The sequence below is a fragment of the Dysidea avara genome, chromosome 4 (genome assembly GCF_963678975.1).
Source record: "Dysidea avara chromosome 4, odDysAvar1.4, whole genome shotgun sequence".
Lineage (NCBI taxonomy): Eukaryota > Metazoa > Porifera > Demospongiae > Dictyoceratida > Dysideidae > Dysidea > Dysidea avara.
The window spans coordinates 16656274-16674123 of NC_089275.1; the positions used below are offsets into that span (position 1 = coordinate 16656274).

Below are 17850 nucleotides of genomic sequence, written 5' to 3' on the forward strand. Positions count from 1 at the left end.
TATATAAGTACACGAGAATAGGAATTTTAAGCTCGATTAAGAATCATAGCCATGAATGACTCTAAATTAAGGATTAAATTTCCACTACTATGTCTGCAAGTGTAGGCGATTTCCCTTGTTTCCCTACTTTTTATTTCTGTGATCCTAACGAAACTTAAAATTCATAATTTTTCCTTGTACAGTACTTGCTTGTTTAACATAATTGTGACTGGATCTGTGAAAACCAGTCTTATTTCCCAAGACAGGAACACAAACACAAAGCTTAATGAATGCACTATCAAATTTCACTGTCACAGTCGACCAGAGTAAAGTGGTCTGCTTTTGCTGGCTGCTTTTTTCAAGCAAAATGGTGAGCCGTACGTGTGGTCTGGGGTCTTGATGGAGCTACAGCCAACCAGGAGATGGCTGTGTGTGGCTGTACAGCTCCGTGGTATTGTACAATGACCCTGTGCTGTAAATTTCCTTTCATTTTAGCCAGTTCTGAGCCCTGAATGACCCATAACTTGGCCTAATTCATCCCAACACATTCCTTTTCAATTTTTGAGCACCATCTTGCCCACCTTCCAGGCCCCCGTCTCCCAACATTTTGGGGCTTGCCTGATACAGTCAACCTCGGTTTAAAAACTGTCTAAAATGGCGGGAAACTTAGCTATGTTGATTATTTCTTCAGTGGATGATCTGCAAGGTAAGAAATTGTTGTAAAACGTGTGAAAATTTGGTATGCGTAGCTACCACTATTGGACAGCTACAACACTCTGAATATTTAAAACCGGCATTTCTCGATACTTTCAAATGGGCAATAAAACCGATTTTCCCAGAGACAGTCACAATTATGAATGATGAACCAGCACATACTGCAACAAAGAAGCAGACATATTACAATAATTAATGTAGCATCTGAACATGCACCCCAACCATCAATTGCTAAGAAATGACATGGTCATAACATCATAACACTTTGTTTTCAGCTACGTATGTTCAGCCTATTACAAAGCATTACTAGTCACCATGGAAATATGGACAATCATACAGTACGATAGTAACTGTATAGTAGGGACCACAAAGGAGTAAGCATGGCCCACAAAATAACATCACCCAAAAACCAGCCTCAATTTTCCCCGACGATGATGAGGCAGTATTGGTGAGGTAAAACTAAGCCCAAACAAGCTTTCAGATCAACCCAAAATGCTTTCAACAAGTTGCTACGGAATTATAAAACTTTTTTATTCGACAGAATTTTCTACTGACTGACTGAGTAAGTAAGTAACTGACTGACTGACTGATGCCTTCAGACAAGCGTAACTCGATAACGGCTAATGTTACGGGCTTGATTTTTTCACTGTTCGACATCGCTTCGGCCCAACCAGTGCCTTTTGCCATACCACAGTACGTACAATGCATTCTTCATGGACTTACCAGTGTCCTCCTTTGTGTCCCATTCATCTTTGCTGACAGGGAAAGGTGTCGATTTGGCACGAGCACGTGATGGCTTCCCTTCAAAATGGAAATCGTCCATATCTTTTATAGTGGCTATTTTGATTGCCGAGGTGCTTTTCAAACAGTTCTTGGTTCGTATTGCTGTGTAACGGGTTGAACATAACTGACAGCAAAGCGTAATGGATACTTCACTTTCAGACCATAATTAATAAAATTGGGGTGCGTCACCATTTCTTTTGGTATGCGTAGATTGTAGAGGTGCTTTCGGAAAAGTTCTTGATTCGAAATGTTGTGTAACGGGTTGAACATAGCTGACAACCAAGCATAATGGATACTTCACTTTTCAGACAATAATTGATATAGCTGGGGTGCGCTGCACAATTTCAGATGCGGTATGCGTGGGGTTCACCAGTCATAATAAAATTATTTACAAAAAAGTTAACAAACAAGTACACAAAAAATTGGAATTTTCAACTACAGTAGGGACCATAGCACATTGATAAAAGACATGTTGGAGTAGTCCATGATATTAAATCAAAGTAAAACAATATAAAAGTGTTATATCCCTACTGTGCAATTCCGTTATGGTATCTTGAGCACAGCAGGGTATAACACTTCTTATTGTTTTACTGTGATTTAATATCATGGACTACTCCAACTTGTTCAGTATTTTTTATCGATGTGCTATGGTCCCTACTCTAGTTGAAAGCTCCAAATTTTTTCGTGTACTTGTTTCTATTATAAATGTGCTGGTCAGCTGAGAAACCATAACGCACCACCACAAATTGACACCTTTCACTGCCATTAAAGACACAAAGGATGACAAAGGCAAGTCCGTGATGTATGCATTGTATACGTACGTACTTTGGTATGCCAAAAGGAACCTGTTGGGCTAAAATGACGTCAAACAGCAAAAAACAGCCTGTGTGTATGCCATTATGCTTGTCTGAAGGAATCAGGTAGGCAGTTTGTTAGTCAGTCAGTAGAAAATTCCACTATATAATTTTTCTGTACAAAACGTTGTATATAACAACTTAATGGAAGCATTTTCGGTCACTTTTAAGACACTTTTGGGCCTGATATTACCTAACTATGTAATACTGCCAAGGCGCCATGAAGGTCTGATATTTTTTGTGAGAAAGTCCAAACCCCCATGATCCCTAATTTACAGTACTACTGTACTGTTGATGCAGTCTATGTACATTTTCTGCTGTGACTGTGCTCATGCCTATATATAGTATTGGTGAAGGTATTGAAAAAGTCATAGCATGTCTATTGGTGCTTAAATAAAACACTTCCACCATGTGTTAGGGTTGGGAAATATTTCAATATCCTGTATGCAATATTATGATGTGCAATACCGAGTATTGCAGCTATTTTGAAAATACTGCAATACCATTTATGCAATATTCTTGCATTTTTTGCATAATTGCTAAGTGAGAAACTGTAATAGTTATGCTAGAAAAGCCTTAATTATTATAGGTGCTATACAGTACACAGACACTAGAGAACTGGACCTAGAGCCAGTGCACTAGAGTCTGACAGCAATTTTTGCCACCACTCTAGTAGAACAGTCACTTTTACATTTCCTTTAAAAGCTGCAGGTAGCTACTTAATTTATTTGGATAAACATAGTAAATTAGTCTAAAAGAGGCTCTCAGGGCTTCTAAAATATAAATTTTTTCATGGGGCAAGCCCCAACAACTATATCTGCTGTCACTGTATGTTTCAAATTCTACTGTATATATTTCACTGTCAAAGTTGGCCCCCTCACCATTTGGCCTGCTCCACCGTCCCTGCATCTAGTGGTCATTAGCACATGCCATAGGGTTGGGTGGTACTGGCATATTCTACTTGCAATTAAAGTGATCATGTGACAATTGCAATTATTGCCATGTCTGGTAAACGATATACTTTGAAATAAAATATGTATAAAATTAAGACTTGTTGAGTGTATTATTTAGTGCCTTGGCAAGCAGCACACATAGTTCTTGTGTTCTCATTCTGTAGGTTGTAGGTCAGGTTATGAACAGTCGCAACTGTGATAACTGTGATTTTAATTGTAAATGTAACTTCTTTCATTAAAACCAAATGTCCATCGTAAAATAAATTTTGTTTAAGACTTTTAACTTTTTTTTTATACAACTATAACTTCTGCTACATACTAACCAAATTTCCAAGCATTAATTACATATGGCTTACTCCCTCGAACCCTGAGGCTATTGACTTTCAAAACCAAGACACATTAAAGAATGTGGCCTACAATCTTTCTTACCACTGCAGCTACCATTGCTGCAAAAGATAGAGATATAGAGCAGTCACTCAAATTGACAATCATGAATACTTTACATGAATTTTTTTATTATAAAACCTTTGTGCACGAAAATAAAGCATAAGCTATGGATTATCATCAGCCTATTTCGTCATAAAACTTTAAAATGAAAACATTGCATTCATGGCAAATATCTTGGAATTCATATGTTTTGTCTAGATAAAGCAAGCTACAGTAAAACTAGGCCATTTTCCATCCTTAATATTATTTTATGTCTGTCTCTCTTTTGTCTTTATAGGTGACATACGTGTCTGATGTTACCGGATGAATCCATAAGTGATAAAAGTTTATCAAACAAAAAAGAAAGCCACATGAGAGGCCTCAAAGTAGATCCACACAGGAAGTGATAGTCACGGATCCTCTTAAAGTGAAAGTTATGGATAAAAGAGCAAATGAGTTCTGCTATGAAGCTGTGAAGGGTAATATGAAAGTTTTCAATGATGCACATGAATATGATGTGCCTAGAGTGACTTTACAAGATCAAATTCTGGGGAGGGGAGGGTAGTGCACAGCAGAAATCCTGAACCCCAAATCAAAATGAGGAAAGTAAACTTTCAAAATGTTTAATGGAAGCAGCTATAAGGCAGGAGCTGATAGCAGGTTGTACAGCTGGTGCTGTAAACCACCAAAGGTATCAATAGCTAATACTCGAATCACATGGACAAAGACACAATTACTGAATACTTTGACCTTCCTAAGCTAAACTTACTGAGAATTTCCTGTTAGACAAACCACATCAGATGTACAATCTTGATGAGACAGGTATGTCTTTTGACCATCATCCTCCCAGCAGAAAAAGCATTCACTCGGATGTCTGGTAGCAAATCACAGGTTACGGTCATTGTCTGTGAGAGTGACACAGATCAAGCTATTACCCTGTTTGTGATTTTTGATGCTAAGATGTTAAGCCATAACTGAACTGTAGGGGAAATACTTACCTGGTACAAGGTATGAACTAAGTGACACAGGGTGGGTAAATACATATTAATTTTTAATGTGGCTTAAGGAACATCTACTGGAGCATGTAGCAAGCGGGCAAAGAGAAGGTTAATAATAAGGATGCTGTCAACTAGCAAATGCAGCACAAGGTCAAAAGTATATACCAGGAAATACAGTAGTAAAGAAAGTGAGCAGCAATCATCATCCACAGAAGCATTGCTATCCAATGAAAATCCAGGAGCCACTCTTGAATCACTTGAGGCATCACCAACCAGTTTGCTGAAGATGCAAATTGATGTTGCACATGCTTTGAACCAGATACAGAGTGACTCCAATGTGCAATGACTTTATGAGGACTTTTACACTGAAAAATAGACAGATTTGAGGAGGCTGGTGTTTCTCTTGCCCCCCTTGGACTTAAGGACTATATTGGCACCAGAAACAGGAATCATGCATTCGCACTGTATTCAGAATTACAGAAAGCCAACAGGCAAATAGAAGACAAAGTTATAAACTGTGCACTGTGAAAAAAATGAGACAAATAAGTTGAATTTTCGTGTTAAAGATCAAGATACTCTAATAGAGCAGTCACTACTCTAATAGAACAGTCACAGTTTTAAAATATGATAGACACCTATAAAATTATGCAAAACAAGAGGTTTCTCAAGAGGTTTCTTTATGGTCAGATTCAAAATTTGTGCAATGTTCTCTTCCATCTATCATTACCATATTATTAAGGATCATGCAGTATTGAGCTTTCTTGCCAAAAATATCACCCTAAAACCAGCATCAAATTTTCTTCATAACAGCTTGGCAGTATTGGTTAGGCATAGCCAAGCCCAAAAATGTCTTCAGAGTGACCCTCTAACAAGTTTCTATGGAATTTTAAAAATTTCCTATTTAATTGAATTTTTCTACTGACTAACTACGTTGTAACTAACTAAACTGATACCTTCGGCCAAGCATAACTCGACAATAGGTAAAGCTACAGGCTTGATTTTTTCGCTGTTCGATGTTGCTTTGTCCCAAAACGTGCCTTTTTGCCAATCGCAGTACACACAATGTACGTATCATAGACTTACCTTTGTCCTCCTTTGTGTTCCAGTTCTTTTCGCTGACAACACAAGGTGCCGATTTGCGATAGCGCAATATGGCTTCCCTCTGGCTTTGTCATGCTTTTCGTCTGCATTTTCCATAATGACTGGATTCATTGCAGAGAAGTTTCTTTATTTGTAACGCTGTGTAATGAGTGGAGCATAGCTACAAACGAAGCATAATGGCCACCTCACTTTTCAGTGCGTAATTGACTCTTGGGGCACACGTTCAGATGCAAAATTATTTTATGGAATGCCTGGTTCCATTCTTTCTTTTAATGTGGTACACATGGATTCAGTAGTCATAATTGTGTAATAAAAAGTAAACAAACAAGTAGAAGGAAAAATTAGGAATATTAAGCTGGATTAGGGATCAAAGAAGGTTGCCTATACTTGCAGATATACGAGTGGACATGTAATCCCTAATTCAGTCATGGTTATAGACTGAAGAGTAGGAATTAGATATCCACTAGTATATCTGTAGGTATAGGCAACCTCCCTGGTTTCACAACCTTTTAGCTGTTCCCCCATTTCCCAGTGCATGCTGTTTTGTTCTTTGATCCCTAATCCAACTTAAAGTTCCTAATTTTTCCTTGTACTTGTACATTAATGGTTGCTTACAGAACATGTACATATGTACACTGTTGATCTGTGAATATGCATATTTGCTAAAATTATTTTTAAAATGAGTTTGGTGAATAATGATGCCATGCAAACCATTTACCATATATTGCATTTGCATGCAAACACACTCATATATACACAGACAGACTCAAGTTTAGGAAAAAACCTGTTATAATATCAAGAAACAAAATCTTAATGAAAGGAAGTAACTGCACAATCTAAAGACACAACTTAAAAGGCTTTGATATGTTGTTCACATGAAAAGTCAACTGTAAAAGCAGGCTACTTTAAAGAACTTTGAAAATCTATTCATCTGTTCAGTACCACACCAAATACGTATCTAACACCATTAATATGCATTATTTGTATACCTGTGTATTGTTTCATCATTTATAAAGCAAGCAACCTGTTCTTTAACACTGCAATCACAGTCTTCAGCATAAGTAAAGCATTCAACCCATATGACATCATTGTCATCATAACATTCACAAACATCATCGATAGTTGCAGAATATAATATATTGATGAGCTGCCAATAGCGCTCTTCTACAAATAGAAAATATAATTACTGTATTAGTAGTAGTGCAATAATTACAATAATATAGACACTGGAATATCAAAGAAGTGATTATGGAACAAGCATGCTTCTTAAAACATGTTTGTAAACAAACTCGGCAGCGATAGACATGCATAGGTGAGTATAATTATGTATATGTTAAAGCATAGCCTTGCTCGTGCTATATGAAAAATAAAGTACTTGGCCGCATGCCTCGTACTTTATTTTTCATATAGCACGAGCAAGGCTATGCTTTAAATGATTTATGGAACTTTCTAGTCGTGTAGCTTCACCATACACTAGGACTCGTTATTAACACACGTTGCACGAACTATTAGCAGCCTGAATGCACACAAACTAGTTTAACAAAGTAACTCACACGTATTTCACCATAGTTTGGCATGGTAGACGTTCATCGCGTATTTTGGCAGGTTTTGCTCGTAACCCACAATCGATTTTATTGTGAGTCACATGGTGAAATATTTCCATGATATCTCCAGGACTTGTCCGTTTACATTAACAATCGTAACAGCAACGTTACCTTCTCCCACCCATCATTGAAACATTTAGGTATGTCTATAAAAGTAATCCAGTGGTAGAACTCGTATTGGCTGGGGTGATTGATCACTCAGCGCGACGAGGCTATCAGCCTTCACCGGCTTGGGTGATTAGTCGTACTGGCGTGAGCCTCGCAGGCTATTAGCCTGCACTAGAGCACGCGGGTAACTGTGCTTTATTGCCCATAAAGAGTGCTTTATTGCACCACAAAGAGTGCTTTATTGAACAAATAAGCATGCTTTGTGGTGCAATAAAGTACTCTTTGTGGTCAATGAAGCTGTTGGCCGGCTGAGAGTGTACTTTATGAAATTTAAAGTACACTTTTCCCTTTGATCTCGCCCACACAAAGTTCTATAAAAAATGCATAAGTGTTGACTGTCACATCAAATTATGCTAATGCAATAAGAACTTATGTAACACTTTGTGTGGGCAGATCAAAGGAAGCTTCCATTGTACATATCTTGTATTACCCTGTGGTCAGAACATTACCTGTATAATGACCTCTAACACATGAGGTAGTGGTACTACGCTGTTTGTTTTATAAAAGCTCAGACTGAAATCAATTATGGGATACTCACGTGACTATTATCACAAAACAAATTGGGGTCTTGCTATATACAAGAAGCACTCAGATGGAGGAATCTCAGTATCCTTGCCATTCTACAAGTTAGGAAACGTTAGTTAAAGGCGGGAACTAGTCTTATAGTATATACACAAGTGTTTCGGCATGTTTTCAAATATGACCACATACACGTTACAGATAATCATGCTATAATGAAGCTTACCCCTTGAGGCCTTCGTGTGTGGTAATTATCTTTAAATAACTATATAGCATTAAAATACTTGTAAATTCACCACGATTCGCCCAACTCAACTTTTCTGTGATATCTTTAGGACTCGTCCATTTATTATAACAAACATAATCAAAAGTTTCAAGCATGTATATAAAAGACACCAGTGGATACACTGATATTGGCATGGGTAACTGCAACAGAAGTGTAACATAGTTGTAACATGGGTACTCGTGGTCTCCCTGATATGTCCACCCTCAGTCCTTGGGCCTGTGACCTTGTGCTGAGGGTGAATATTTCAGGCAGACCCCTCGTGCCCATTTACAACTATAAAATGTGAAATGGTGATAGCGTACATCATACATGTATGTAATACAATAGTTACAGTAACTATAGAAACATAATTTCTTGCTGTATATACATGTATATACCTGCACTGTCATCAATATTTGTATCATTTTCAGCTCCAACAAGAAAAATCTCCATTGTTAAATTAAGTGGATGCATTGCAGTGATGTCACTTTGTGTGTAGTTGTAAGAAATCAGTAATTCATCTGTGACATTATAATACTACAACAAAAGAAAAATACTGTAAATATTTTTGTGAGGATACAAGCTAAATGCATAATTATAACTTTAATACAGTGTGCAACGAAATGACAAAATTAAAATTGAGCCCAATATAAAATTTTGTCAAATCTCTTTGGGAGCACGTGAATAATTAGCTACACATATGCATGATTTTATATGATGATATGTAAAATTAGCAGATCACTGCTTAATGAACAACATGATTGAACTTACCGACATTACTACATGAGTAATCTGGTCATAGACTCCACTCAATGTATAAATCCTTGAAACAGGCGTGAAATAAAAGCTGTAAACATTTATACTTTCCTTTAAGAATCTTGTTAGTGGACGAGTTTCTGATACATAAACACTGCCCTATGAATTAAAACAGATAATTAAATATTAGTTAATGTTTGCATCTTTGAATGCACATGCTTTTCAGTGTGTGCAATACAATCATTTTTGCAATTTCCAGTTGGTAACTAATTCTTTAGATATGAAACCCAGTTGAATCTTAGCTATAGCAAAAGTAATTGCATTTCTTAGTCAAGAGATACCCAAGTATATAGTAGATATGCATTATTAAATATTTGAAACATAGTGTTCAGGATTTCTCATGGCACTCTCATGCTTAGAAACTTCTTTGATTACTAGCTACTAGAAATGCCTCAGTGTAAAAGCCTCTTTTAACACGTTCACAGTACTATAAAGATTTTAAGTTAACAGTGATAGTAAAAGTAAACAAAAATAATAACAATAGAGGGGCAGATCTAGGGAGGGTCCAAAGGGTTCCATGGAACCACCCATTTTTGGAAGAGCCTTGATATACTGTAGTGGTTATAAGTGACTGAATTTGACAAAACAAGGCTTCGACGCACAAAGCTTTGTTAGGAGATATGGCGATTTTAAGGAATCATTGTGTAATAACTTCCCAGTGCCTAAAGCTGTGCGAACAAAATTTGCACCAATTGTTCATCTGTTCACTAGCTATCACTGAGTGGGTGTATACATTTCTGATACCCAAAATTTGCCCTGTTTTGAGCAGCTTTTTTCGAGCGGGTAATAATATCACAGATGGTAGTAATAGGGTGGGAGGATGGGGGTGGACGGTGGTCTTAATATACGGGTATAAAATGGAGTAAGAAGACGATTGGAATCCAGAGGCCAAGTTTGGGCTCTCCATGGCCCTCCATGGCCCTCAAATTACTCCAAATTGACTGAGAACACTATTGGCGAGCTCTCTGTGAAGTCCCAGCTCACTACACACCATTATCACAAAGCCATGGCCATTTAATGGTGCCAATCTCACACTCGTGGCTTTGACAGGGTCGGAAGAAAGCTGCTACAGAAACCAGACTTGCCAGTGCTGAAGGAAGTACAGTGTGAAATATGATAGTGTATTAGACCAGCAATCCATTTCTGGTAAAATCGTAAGTTTGATTTTGTGTAAGCCTTGTTATATCAAATCCGGTCACATATAGTAGTTTCATCCTGAATCTGCTCAGAGGCAGGCCAGACACGGCTGTGCCTCCCACAGGGGAGCTACCTCGCCTCTGCTTTTCAACAGAGCAGTCGGAGATTTTCAAATCACTCACTGTATGAAGTCTGTACAACACACAGAACAGCAAAAAAAGTCTGGCCTTTTATAGGCTGACAAAACCACAAATACAAAAATGAATTTTAATCATATATGGGGTAAACAGGATCTAATCAAAAACAGCCAAGCTGTAAAAAAAAGGGTTCGGCCTCCAAAAAATCCAGGATGAAAAAAGCTGTGAAATCAAAGGTGGCAGCCAAGAAATGGCTGTGATGGCAGGTCAATAGCAAAAATTTTAATAATGACAATTCAGGTGAATTTTTGTTGCCTCCTCAGTGAAGAAATCAAGCCTGTAGCTATATCCATTGTCGAGTTATGCTTGGCTGAAGGCATCAGTTAGTCAGAATAATATTCTATTAAATAGAAAATTGTTAAAATTCCATAGAAACTTAAGAAATTTTGGGCTCGTCTGTGCCTAACCAATACCGCCAAGTTGTCATGAAGGAAATGGTTTCAGGGTGATATTTTGGGCTGGAAAAGCCCAGTTTTGCACCATCCCTACTGTACTACCGTACTGTATGACAAGTACACAGAAAAAGTTTGGAATTTTCAACTAGAGTAGAGACCATAGCACATTGATAAAAAGTACTGAAACAAGCTGGAGTAGTGCACGATATTAAATCACAGTAAAACAATAAGTAGTGTTGTATCCCTACTGTGCTCAAGATAGCTACTATAATGGAAATGCACAGTAGGGATGCAACACTTCTATTGTTTTACTGTGATTTAATATCGTGCACTACTCCAACTTGTTTCAGTACTTTTTATTGATGTGCTATGGTCCCTACTCTAGTTGAAAATTCCAAATTTTTCTGTGTACTTGTTTATCAACATTTTTTTGTAATAATTGCCTGGTGAACCCATGCATACCACATCTGAAATGGTGCCACGTACCCCAGCTACATATATCAGTTATCATCTGAAAAGTGAAGCATCCTTTACGCTTCGTTGTCAGCTATGTTCAACCCGTTACACAGCATTTCGGATATAGAACTGTGTGAAAAGCACCTCTGCAATCCATGCATATCGAAAGAAATGGTGCCGCACACCCCAGTTATATAAATTATCATCTGAAAAGTGAAACATCCATTACGCTTTGTTGTCGGTTATGTTCAGCCAGTTACACAGCAGTATGAATCAAGAACTGTCTTAAAAGCACTTCTGCAATCAAAATAGCCACTATGAAAAATACGGATGATTTCTGTTATGAAGGGAAGCCTTCACATGCTAGGAAGCCATCACGTGCTACCACCAAATCGACACTTTTTGCTGTCAGCAAAGATGAATGGGACACAAAAGAGGACACTAGCAAGTCCATGAAGAATGCATTGTATGTACTTCAAATGCCAAAAGGCACCTCTCGGACTGAAGTGACGTCGAATAGTGAAAAAATCAAACCCATAGCCTTAGCCGTTATCGAGTTACACTTGTCTGAAGGAATCAGTTACTCAGTCAGTCAGTTACTCAGCCAGCAGAAAATTCTGTTAATTAATTAATTAACTCATTCACGGCTGAATTTCCTGGCGGACTATATAGGTCTTGCCGAATTTTCCAGTATAATATTACCTGTACGCTAAACTACATAGTAACCACCCCGCGAAATATTTGCTATAGACTTACGAACTTGGCTATATTGTTTATGTTTACACAACACAAACCGCAAAGTAATTACAACACAACAAAGACGAAAAAACGATATAAACAGCCCATACAAACAGTCAAGTACAAACAAAGGATGTACAAACCACTATAACAGTCTATTAAAAGGTTCTACATCGTCTGCTTACTGAGCGATGGTCTCCCTGGCTGGTTTTATCGCAATTTAGCTCAACAACTTCATTACACATGCGTATATGCACGCGTGTACATCACGCCACATTCCTGAAAAACCATCCACTGCCTTCTTCAGCTATTGTAGCACATCAGAAACGATTCAGAGTATTTGAAAACACTAGTATAAACTCAAAGAAACGCTTAACTCGACTCTATCCACAAGAAAAGTTTAACCAGGCTAAGTAACAAACCCGCAATAATGCGTGAAGGATCCGGTTATCCCAGAAACGGAACCTCTATGGGCGTGTGCATTTCAGCGTAGGCGCATCGTGCTAACAAATGCACAATACCAGTGTAAGTGTGTCAAAATTGTATTCGGCGAGTGTTTTATTAGAGTGATCCGCCACATGGTGGTTGCCGCCATGAATGGGTTAAATTTTTTTTTTAATTCTGTAGCAACTTCATTTCGGGTCAATCTGAAAGCTTCTTTGGGCTTAGTTTTACCTAACCAATACTGTCTCATCACTGTCAAGGAAAATTGAGGCTGTTTGTTTGGGTGATGTTATTTCGTGGGCCATGCCTTCTCCTTTGTGGTCCATACTATACAATACTATCGTACCGTATGATAAACTAAATTATAAATTACAAGATTCAGTAATTATAAGTTCATCAAAAGTCAGCAGCAGAGAGATACAAGTAAGCCCTAAGTGCTGTAAGTCAGCAGAGATAACATTTTAGCTACATACAAACTGTTTACATATAAGCAGAACTACAGAATGTCTGAGCTACTTAAGTACTTTATAGAAACATATCCATACTATTGCCCAGATATTGCTATAATCAATTCACAAGATTCATCCCTTCCTATACCTTCCCTTGGGTCTCTGTACATTAGCTCATTCCAGGAAACAATTCGAAGTAGATTACATACCTTCTAGTGCTGGCAGAGTTTGACCATTTGAAAGTACCAAGTTACTATGAGACAATTGAAATTACAGTGCTTGGTCACTACCAGCCAGCCTCCATGAACAATGTGCTGAATTTAATAAACTCTTTCTGTCCTGGCACAGTTTGGTTGATTATTTCATCTTCTTTTTCTTAGCTTGATCATGCAAAGAGTGGGTGGACTCAGCCAACCTTACCTTATTAACTGAATGTTACTGTTGTACTTGTAACCTCACTTTCCTTGCCATGCCCACACAGGTCCCTTATTTTGTGGTCCTGCTTGGTCACATGCGTCCAAAGATTTATCTGCCATTTTATTATTTTTTGTTGTCATTTTCTTTTTGTACACATTTTGCATCATTTATCAATGATGATTTCACCTCTTATGCTGAGGGAGTGTAGGGGAACAAATATTCCATTTATTCCCCCTCCCTCTGTTGAAATATTGACTGTAGTTGAAATATTTGATCCTGTAAAGTTGTGCTGCTAGGGAACAAATAGCTAGTTTACTTGAAATATTTATAGCTACCCTATAGCTAGCTCTTTTCCAAAAAAATTAATACAGATACAGGTATGTATATGCTAGCTGTGGGGGAATCAATAGCTATAAATTCACTTACTTAAAATATTTGTTCCCCTATTTCCCGGCGGTTGAGCCTCTACCCTGTGGTAAACACTTACCTGAAGTATAATTAGATACTTAAGTATAGACCTAGCTAATAAAAGAAACTTGGGCAACTGAACACGAAGAGCTGCTCGAAGACAACAAAGAGCTGCTTGGTGGGTCCTGAATGATTATGGCAGATTTAGTTTAGTTACTTTAATGGTAGATCAGCTGTCATGGCCAACTCTCCAAATTCGTCACAGACTATCTAGATTACAACATTCCACAAGGTATTCTACCACCAATTGTCACTTATAATTCCTCCGTACTACTTACCAACAACATGATCAACAAGACAGTACCATCCACTACATTACATCCTACCCAACTCATCTACGTACTACATCTTACCTAAGTAGATACTTCTCAAAAACAATAAATGATTGGAATATGCTACCAAAAGACCTCATCAAATTTGAAGAACTAGACTACAATCATTTTTATTGTAAATTGCAGGGTATAACCTGAGCACACCAGCAAGGCTGACTGCTCAGTAACAATAATAACACAACAGGTATGGGTAGGGATGATATAGACAGCTAGGGGGATCAATTATTTCAACTGAAATAATGCCCTTTGACTGCATGCAAATGGTGATAAATTTTGTATAGGGGGGATAAATATTTCAGAGGAGGTCCATATATTTCAAACTTTTTATTCCAGGGGGTCCAAATTTTTCGTGACAGCTCACAACTGCACCACACATTTAGTAGCCTGTAGTGTAGCTAGTTATTATAGTAGTTAAATATTACGAAGTTGCTATTGTTCCGGCAGCCGGAAACATTTTGTCAGGGCTATTGTTCCAGCAGTCCACTAGATTTCTTACTATCAAACACACTAGTTGCATGCTATGCCCCGAGTATATATTCAACTTAAGGGCACGCATCTAGTAGGTTACCCCAAGTATTCGACTTTAGGGAACATGTCTAGTAGTATTCAACTTTAGGGGATGCATCTAATAGGTTGCCCGAGCATTCAACTTTAGGGGAAGCGAAAAGTAGTTCTAGTGTTAGGGGTAGGGTTCAGCTTTGGTTTCTTCTTCACTTTCAATATATATTATATAGAAGTTACTCCACTTGAAGACATATAAGGTAGAAACTAAGGGAATTGGGTAGCTGGGAGCCACGTAGCACAATGGGTAGGACCCTGGGCTCAAGGCATTTTGTGCTTTTCTTCTTTTTTTTTTTTTCATTTTTTGTCTAAGTTTTTTTTTTATTCACGTGACTGCCGGAACAATAACAACATCCTAAATATGAGCTTTATCCAAAATTACATCACAGACATAAAAATGGCCACTGTAGTGTGGGGACGTTCATAAAATATTTGTATGGGCGACTATGGGGAGAAATTTTTTGAACTGCAATATCTCAGCCAAGATGGAATATATCGAGCTCTAACCAGCAGGTATGGTTATAAATTAGCTGAAAGAATAGGAATCTAGCGTTGTTTTGAAAATCAACCAAAAATCGCTTTTACGTAATTACTTATTGTAACGTCTTATAGCCATACTCGCTAGTTAGAGTTCGATATCTTCCTTCTTGGCTGAGATATTGCTGTTTAAAGATTTTCTTCCCATGGTCACCCATACAAATTTTACGAACATCCGTACAGCGGCCATATTATGCCTGTGACATAATTTCGGATAAGACCCATTATAGTTATCAACTGTGTTGTCTACTGAGTTGTCTTCTCACACTTCTCAGTGTATAGCTAATATTGTGACCGGGTTTGAGAAAAGGAGTCTTGCACACATATCCAATTTACCAACTGGCTTTGATGATCAGTGTTGGGAGTAACGCGTTACTTATGTAACGCGTTATGTAATATTATTACTTTTGTGGTAACTAAGTAATATAACGAAATACGCTATAAAAACAGGTAATATAACTCAAGTTACTTTACTTACAAATGTAACACGTTACCTAAGTAATATAGTTACTGTAACGAGTCTAATATTAAGTAATATTATTACTAAAAGTAACGAAGTCACTAATCTCGTTAGTAATCCACTGAGTAACGCCTAGCCACAATGAAGTAATGAAGCCTACTGAATGAGGCTTATTCACCAGCTTCTTACTTATATCAAGATTTGCACATTGTCCAACAATGCAATTGTGTCACGTGATAAGGTGGTAGTTTCACACGTGACAGCTTAAGGCTGTGGACACAAAGTAATATAATATGTAATACTATTACAGTTACTTTATTTTATGGGTAATATGTAACTGTAACTAAATAGTTCAGCTGCAAGTAATATGTAATATGTAACTAGTTACTTTAAAAAGTAACTTGCCCAACACTGTTGATGATTCATCACCAGGTTCGTAACCTCAGATTGGTAAAATTTATTGACTGAAAGTTTTTGGTCAGAATATCACTTGGCTAATGGATGGAGAAAGTTTCAGTTTAGCTATTATGTTTCTTGAACACTAACTTATTATGGTCTTCCAGTTCATACATATAGTAGGCATTCTAGTATCCGAGATTTTTTAATAAAAAATTTCTCCGTATATTCCCCAATAGAACCCTGGCACAAAACAACAACTCGTGTTTAACTTGGGATTACTCCGTAGTCCGAGCTCCAATGAGGGTGAAAATCGCTATGAGGTTTGTCCACACGCTGATCATCATGAAAATCATAGTTTTGTCATGCGCGTTACATATAAGTAAGTTTTGTGTTGTTTTGTAATCTTTTCAAGCCTTGTAATGTATGTAGAATACTTTAAAACTTTTAAAAACATAGTGTCGGGTGGAAGGTAGTCACTGGTGCTTACTTTAAAGTGTGTAGTTACTTTGCTCGGGTTAGCAATTTTCAGCTTCAGAGCAATTTTCTGATGGCTGTGTCATCAGCTCAAAAATACAAACCACTTCAAAGTCAGCATAACAATGCCGTAATTGAAACCACAACTCCACCTTAGGTATTGTTGCATCCTCCACTTTAGTTTTTTACCTTTATAAGTTGTTAACGTGATGTTTTATTATTATTATTATTATTATTATTATTAGCACTTTACAGTGACCAGCACTGAAGGTCTGACAGCAACATGTGCTGCAGCCTTAGGATTACCTAACCTAATTTACTTACTTGAGATAGCCACTTGCCTATGGATATACACCATTGTATTGAGAAGTGTGCAGTAGGTGAAACATATTTGCTCACCACAAAGTATACAAAGATCACTGAGATCCGATAACATCTGAAGTTACTCTGTACAAACATGCAGCTAGAAGCAACTGAGTTTCAAGACAGTTCAGATTGCTAGATGGCTTCCAGATTCAATTGTGCCATTTTTCCCTTTAAAATATATGGGGAGCCCCGGAGAAATAAATGTACCTTTTTTCAGTTTTTAAGCACTGTGCATGCCAAAGTAGTGAATTCCAACCCAACAAACTATATATTTCTGAGATCGGCAATCAATACTCTATCTATTACGCATATAAAAAGTCCATTTTCGAAAATTTGAAAATCGGGCTGGAATGCCTACGTATAGAATTGGACGCCAGATTGGATGTGACCACTTTTTGCAACAACGTTTAATAATAACCTTAATAATAGGGATGTCAAAACCCCGCAAAAATTACGAATTTCTTCACCCGTAAATTTCATTAAAAAGTGGCACAATAAATCGCGCATCTTGTAGACGGTTTATCCAGTAAATTTTTTCGTTTCATAGTGATGAACTGGTCAAGGTAGTGCTCTTCTGGTGAGTTTCCTCGAAATTAGAGTAGCTAAGTATGTGTGTAAGCCCCAATTTTAGATCCCTGCCTAGAAAATGTATGGAAGCTGACAGCACGCTAGTTTTGTCGATCGCCATGCACAACAGCGTTCCAGTTAATCAATAGGTTGGTTTTCAGTCAGTGCAAGATGAAACTTGATTGCCTGTATTAGTTTCCTGGCGATTCTACGCAATTGATAATACAAAGTGATGTAATCACCCATACGTCACTTGTTTTTGTTTTGTGCCAT

The 17850-nt window shown here is 37.6% G+C and overlaps 1 protein-coding gene across 1 annotated transcript in view; it reads right to left on the reverse strand.

Moving 5' to 3' along the window:
- Nucleotides 1–17850, reverse strand: part of LOC136253361 (mucolipin-3-like) — an 88195-nt gene that overhangs the window by 69723 nt on the left and 622 nt on the right. Inside the window, exons 2-4 of the mRNA XM_066046015.1 lie at nucleotides 9136–9279; nucleotides 8763–8901; nucleotides 6798–6972 (exon numbers count right to left, since the gene is read on the reverse strand). Of these exons, the coding sequence (XP_065902087.1) occupies nucleotides 6798–6972; nucleotides 8763–8901; nucleotides 9136–9279 (458 nt within the window). The remainder of the gene's footprint in view (nucleotides 1–6797; nucleotides 6973–8762; nucleotides 8902–9135; nucleotides 9280–17850) is intronic.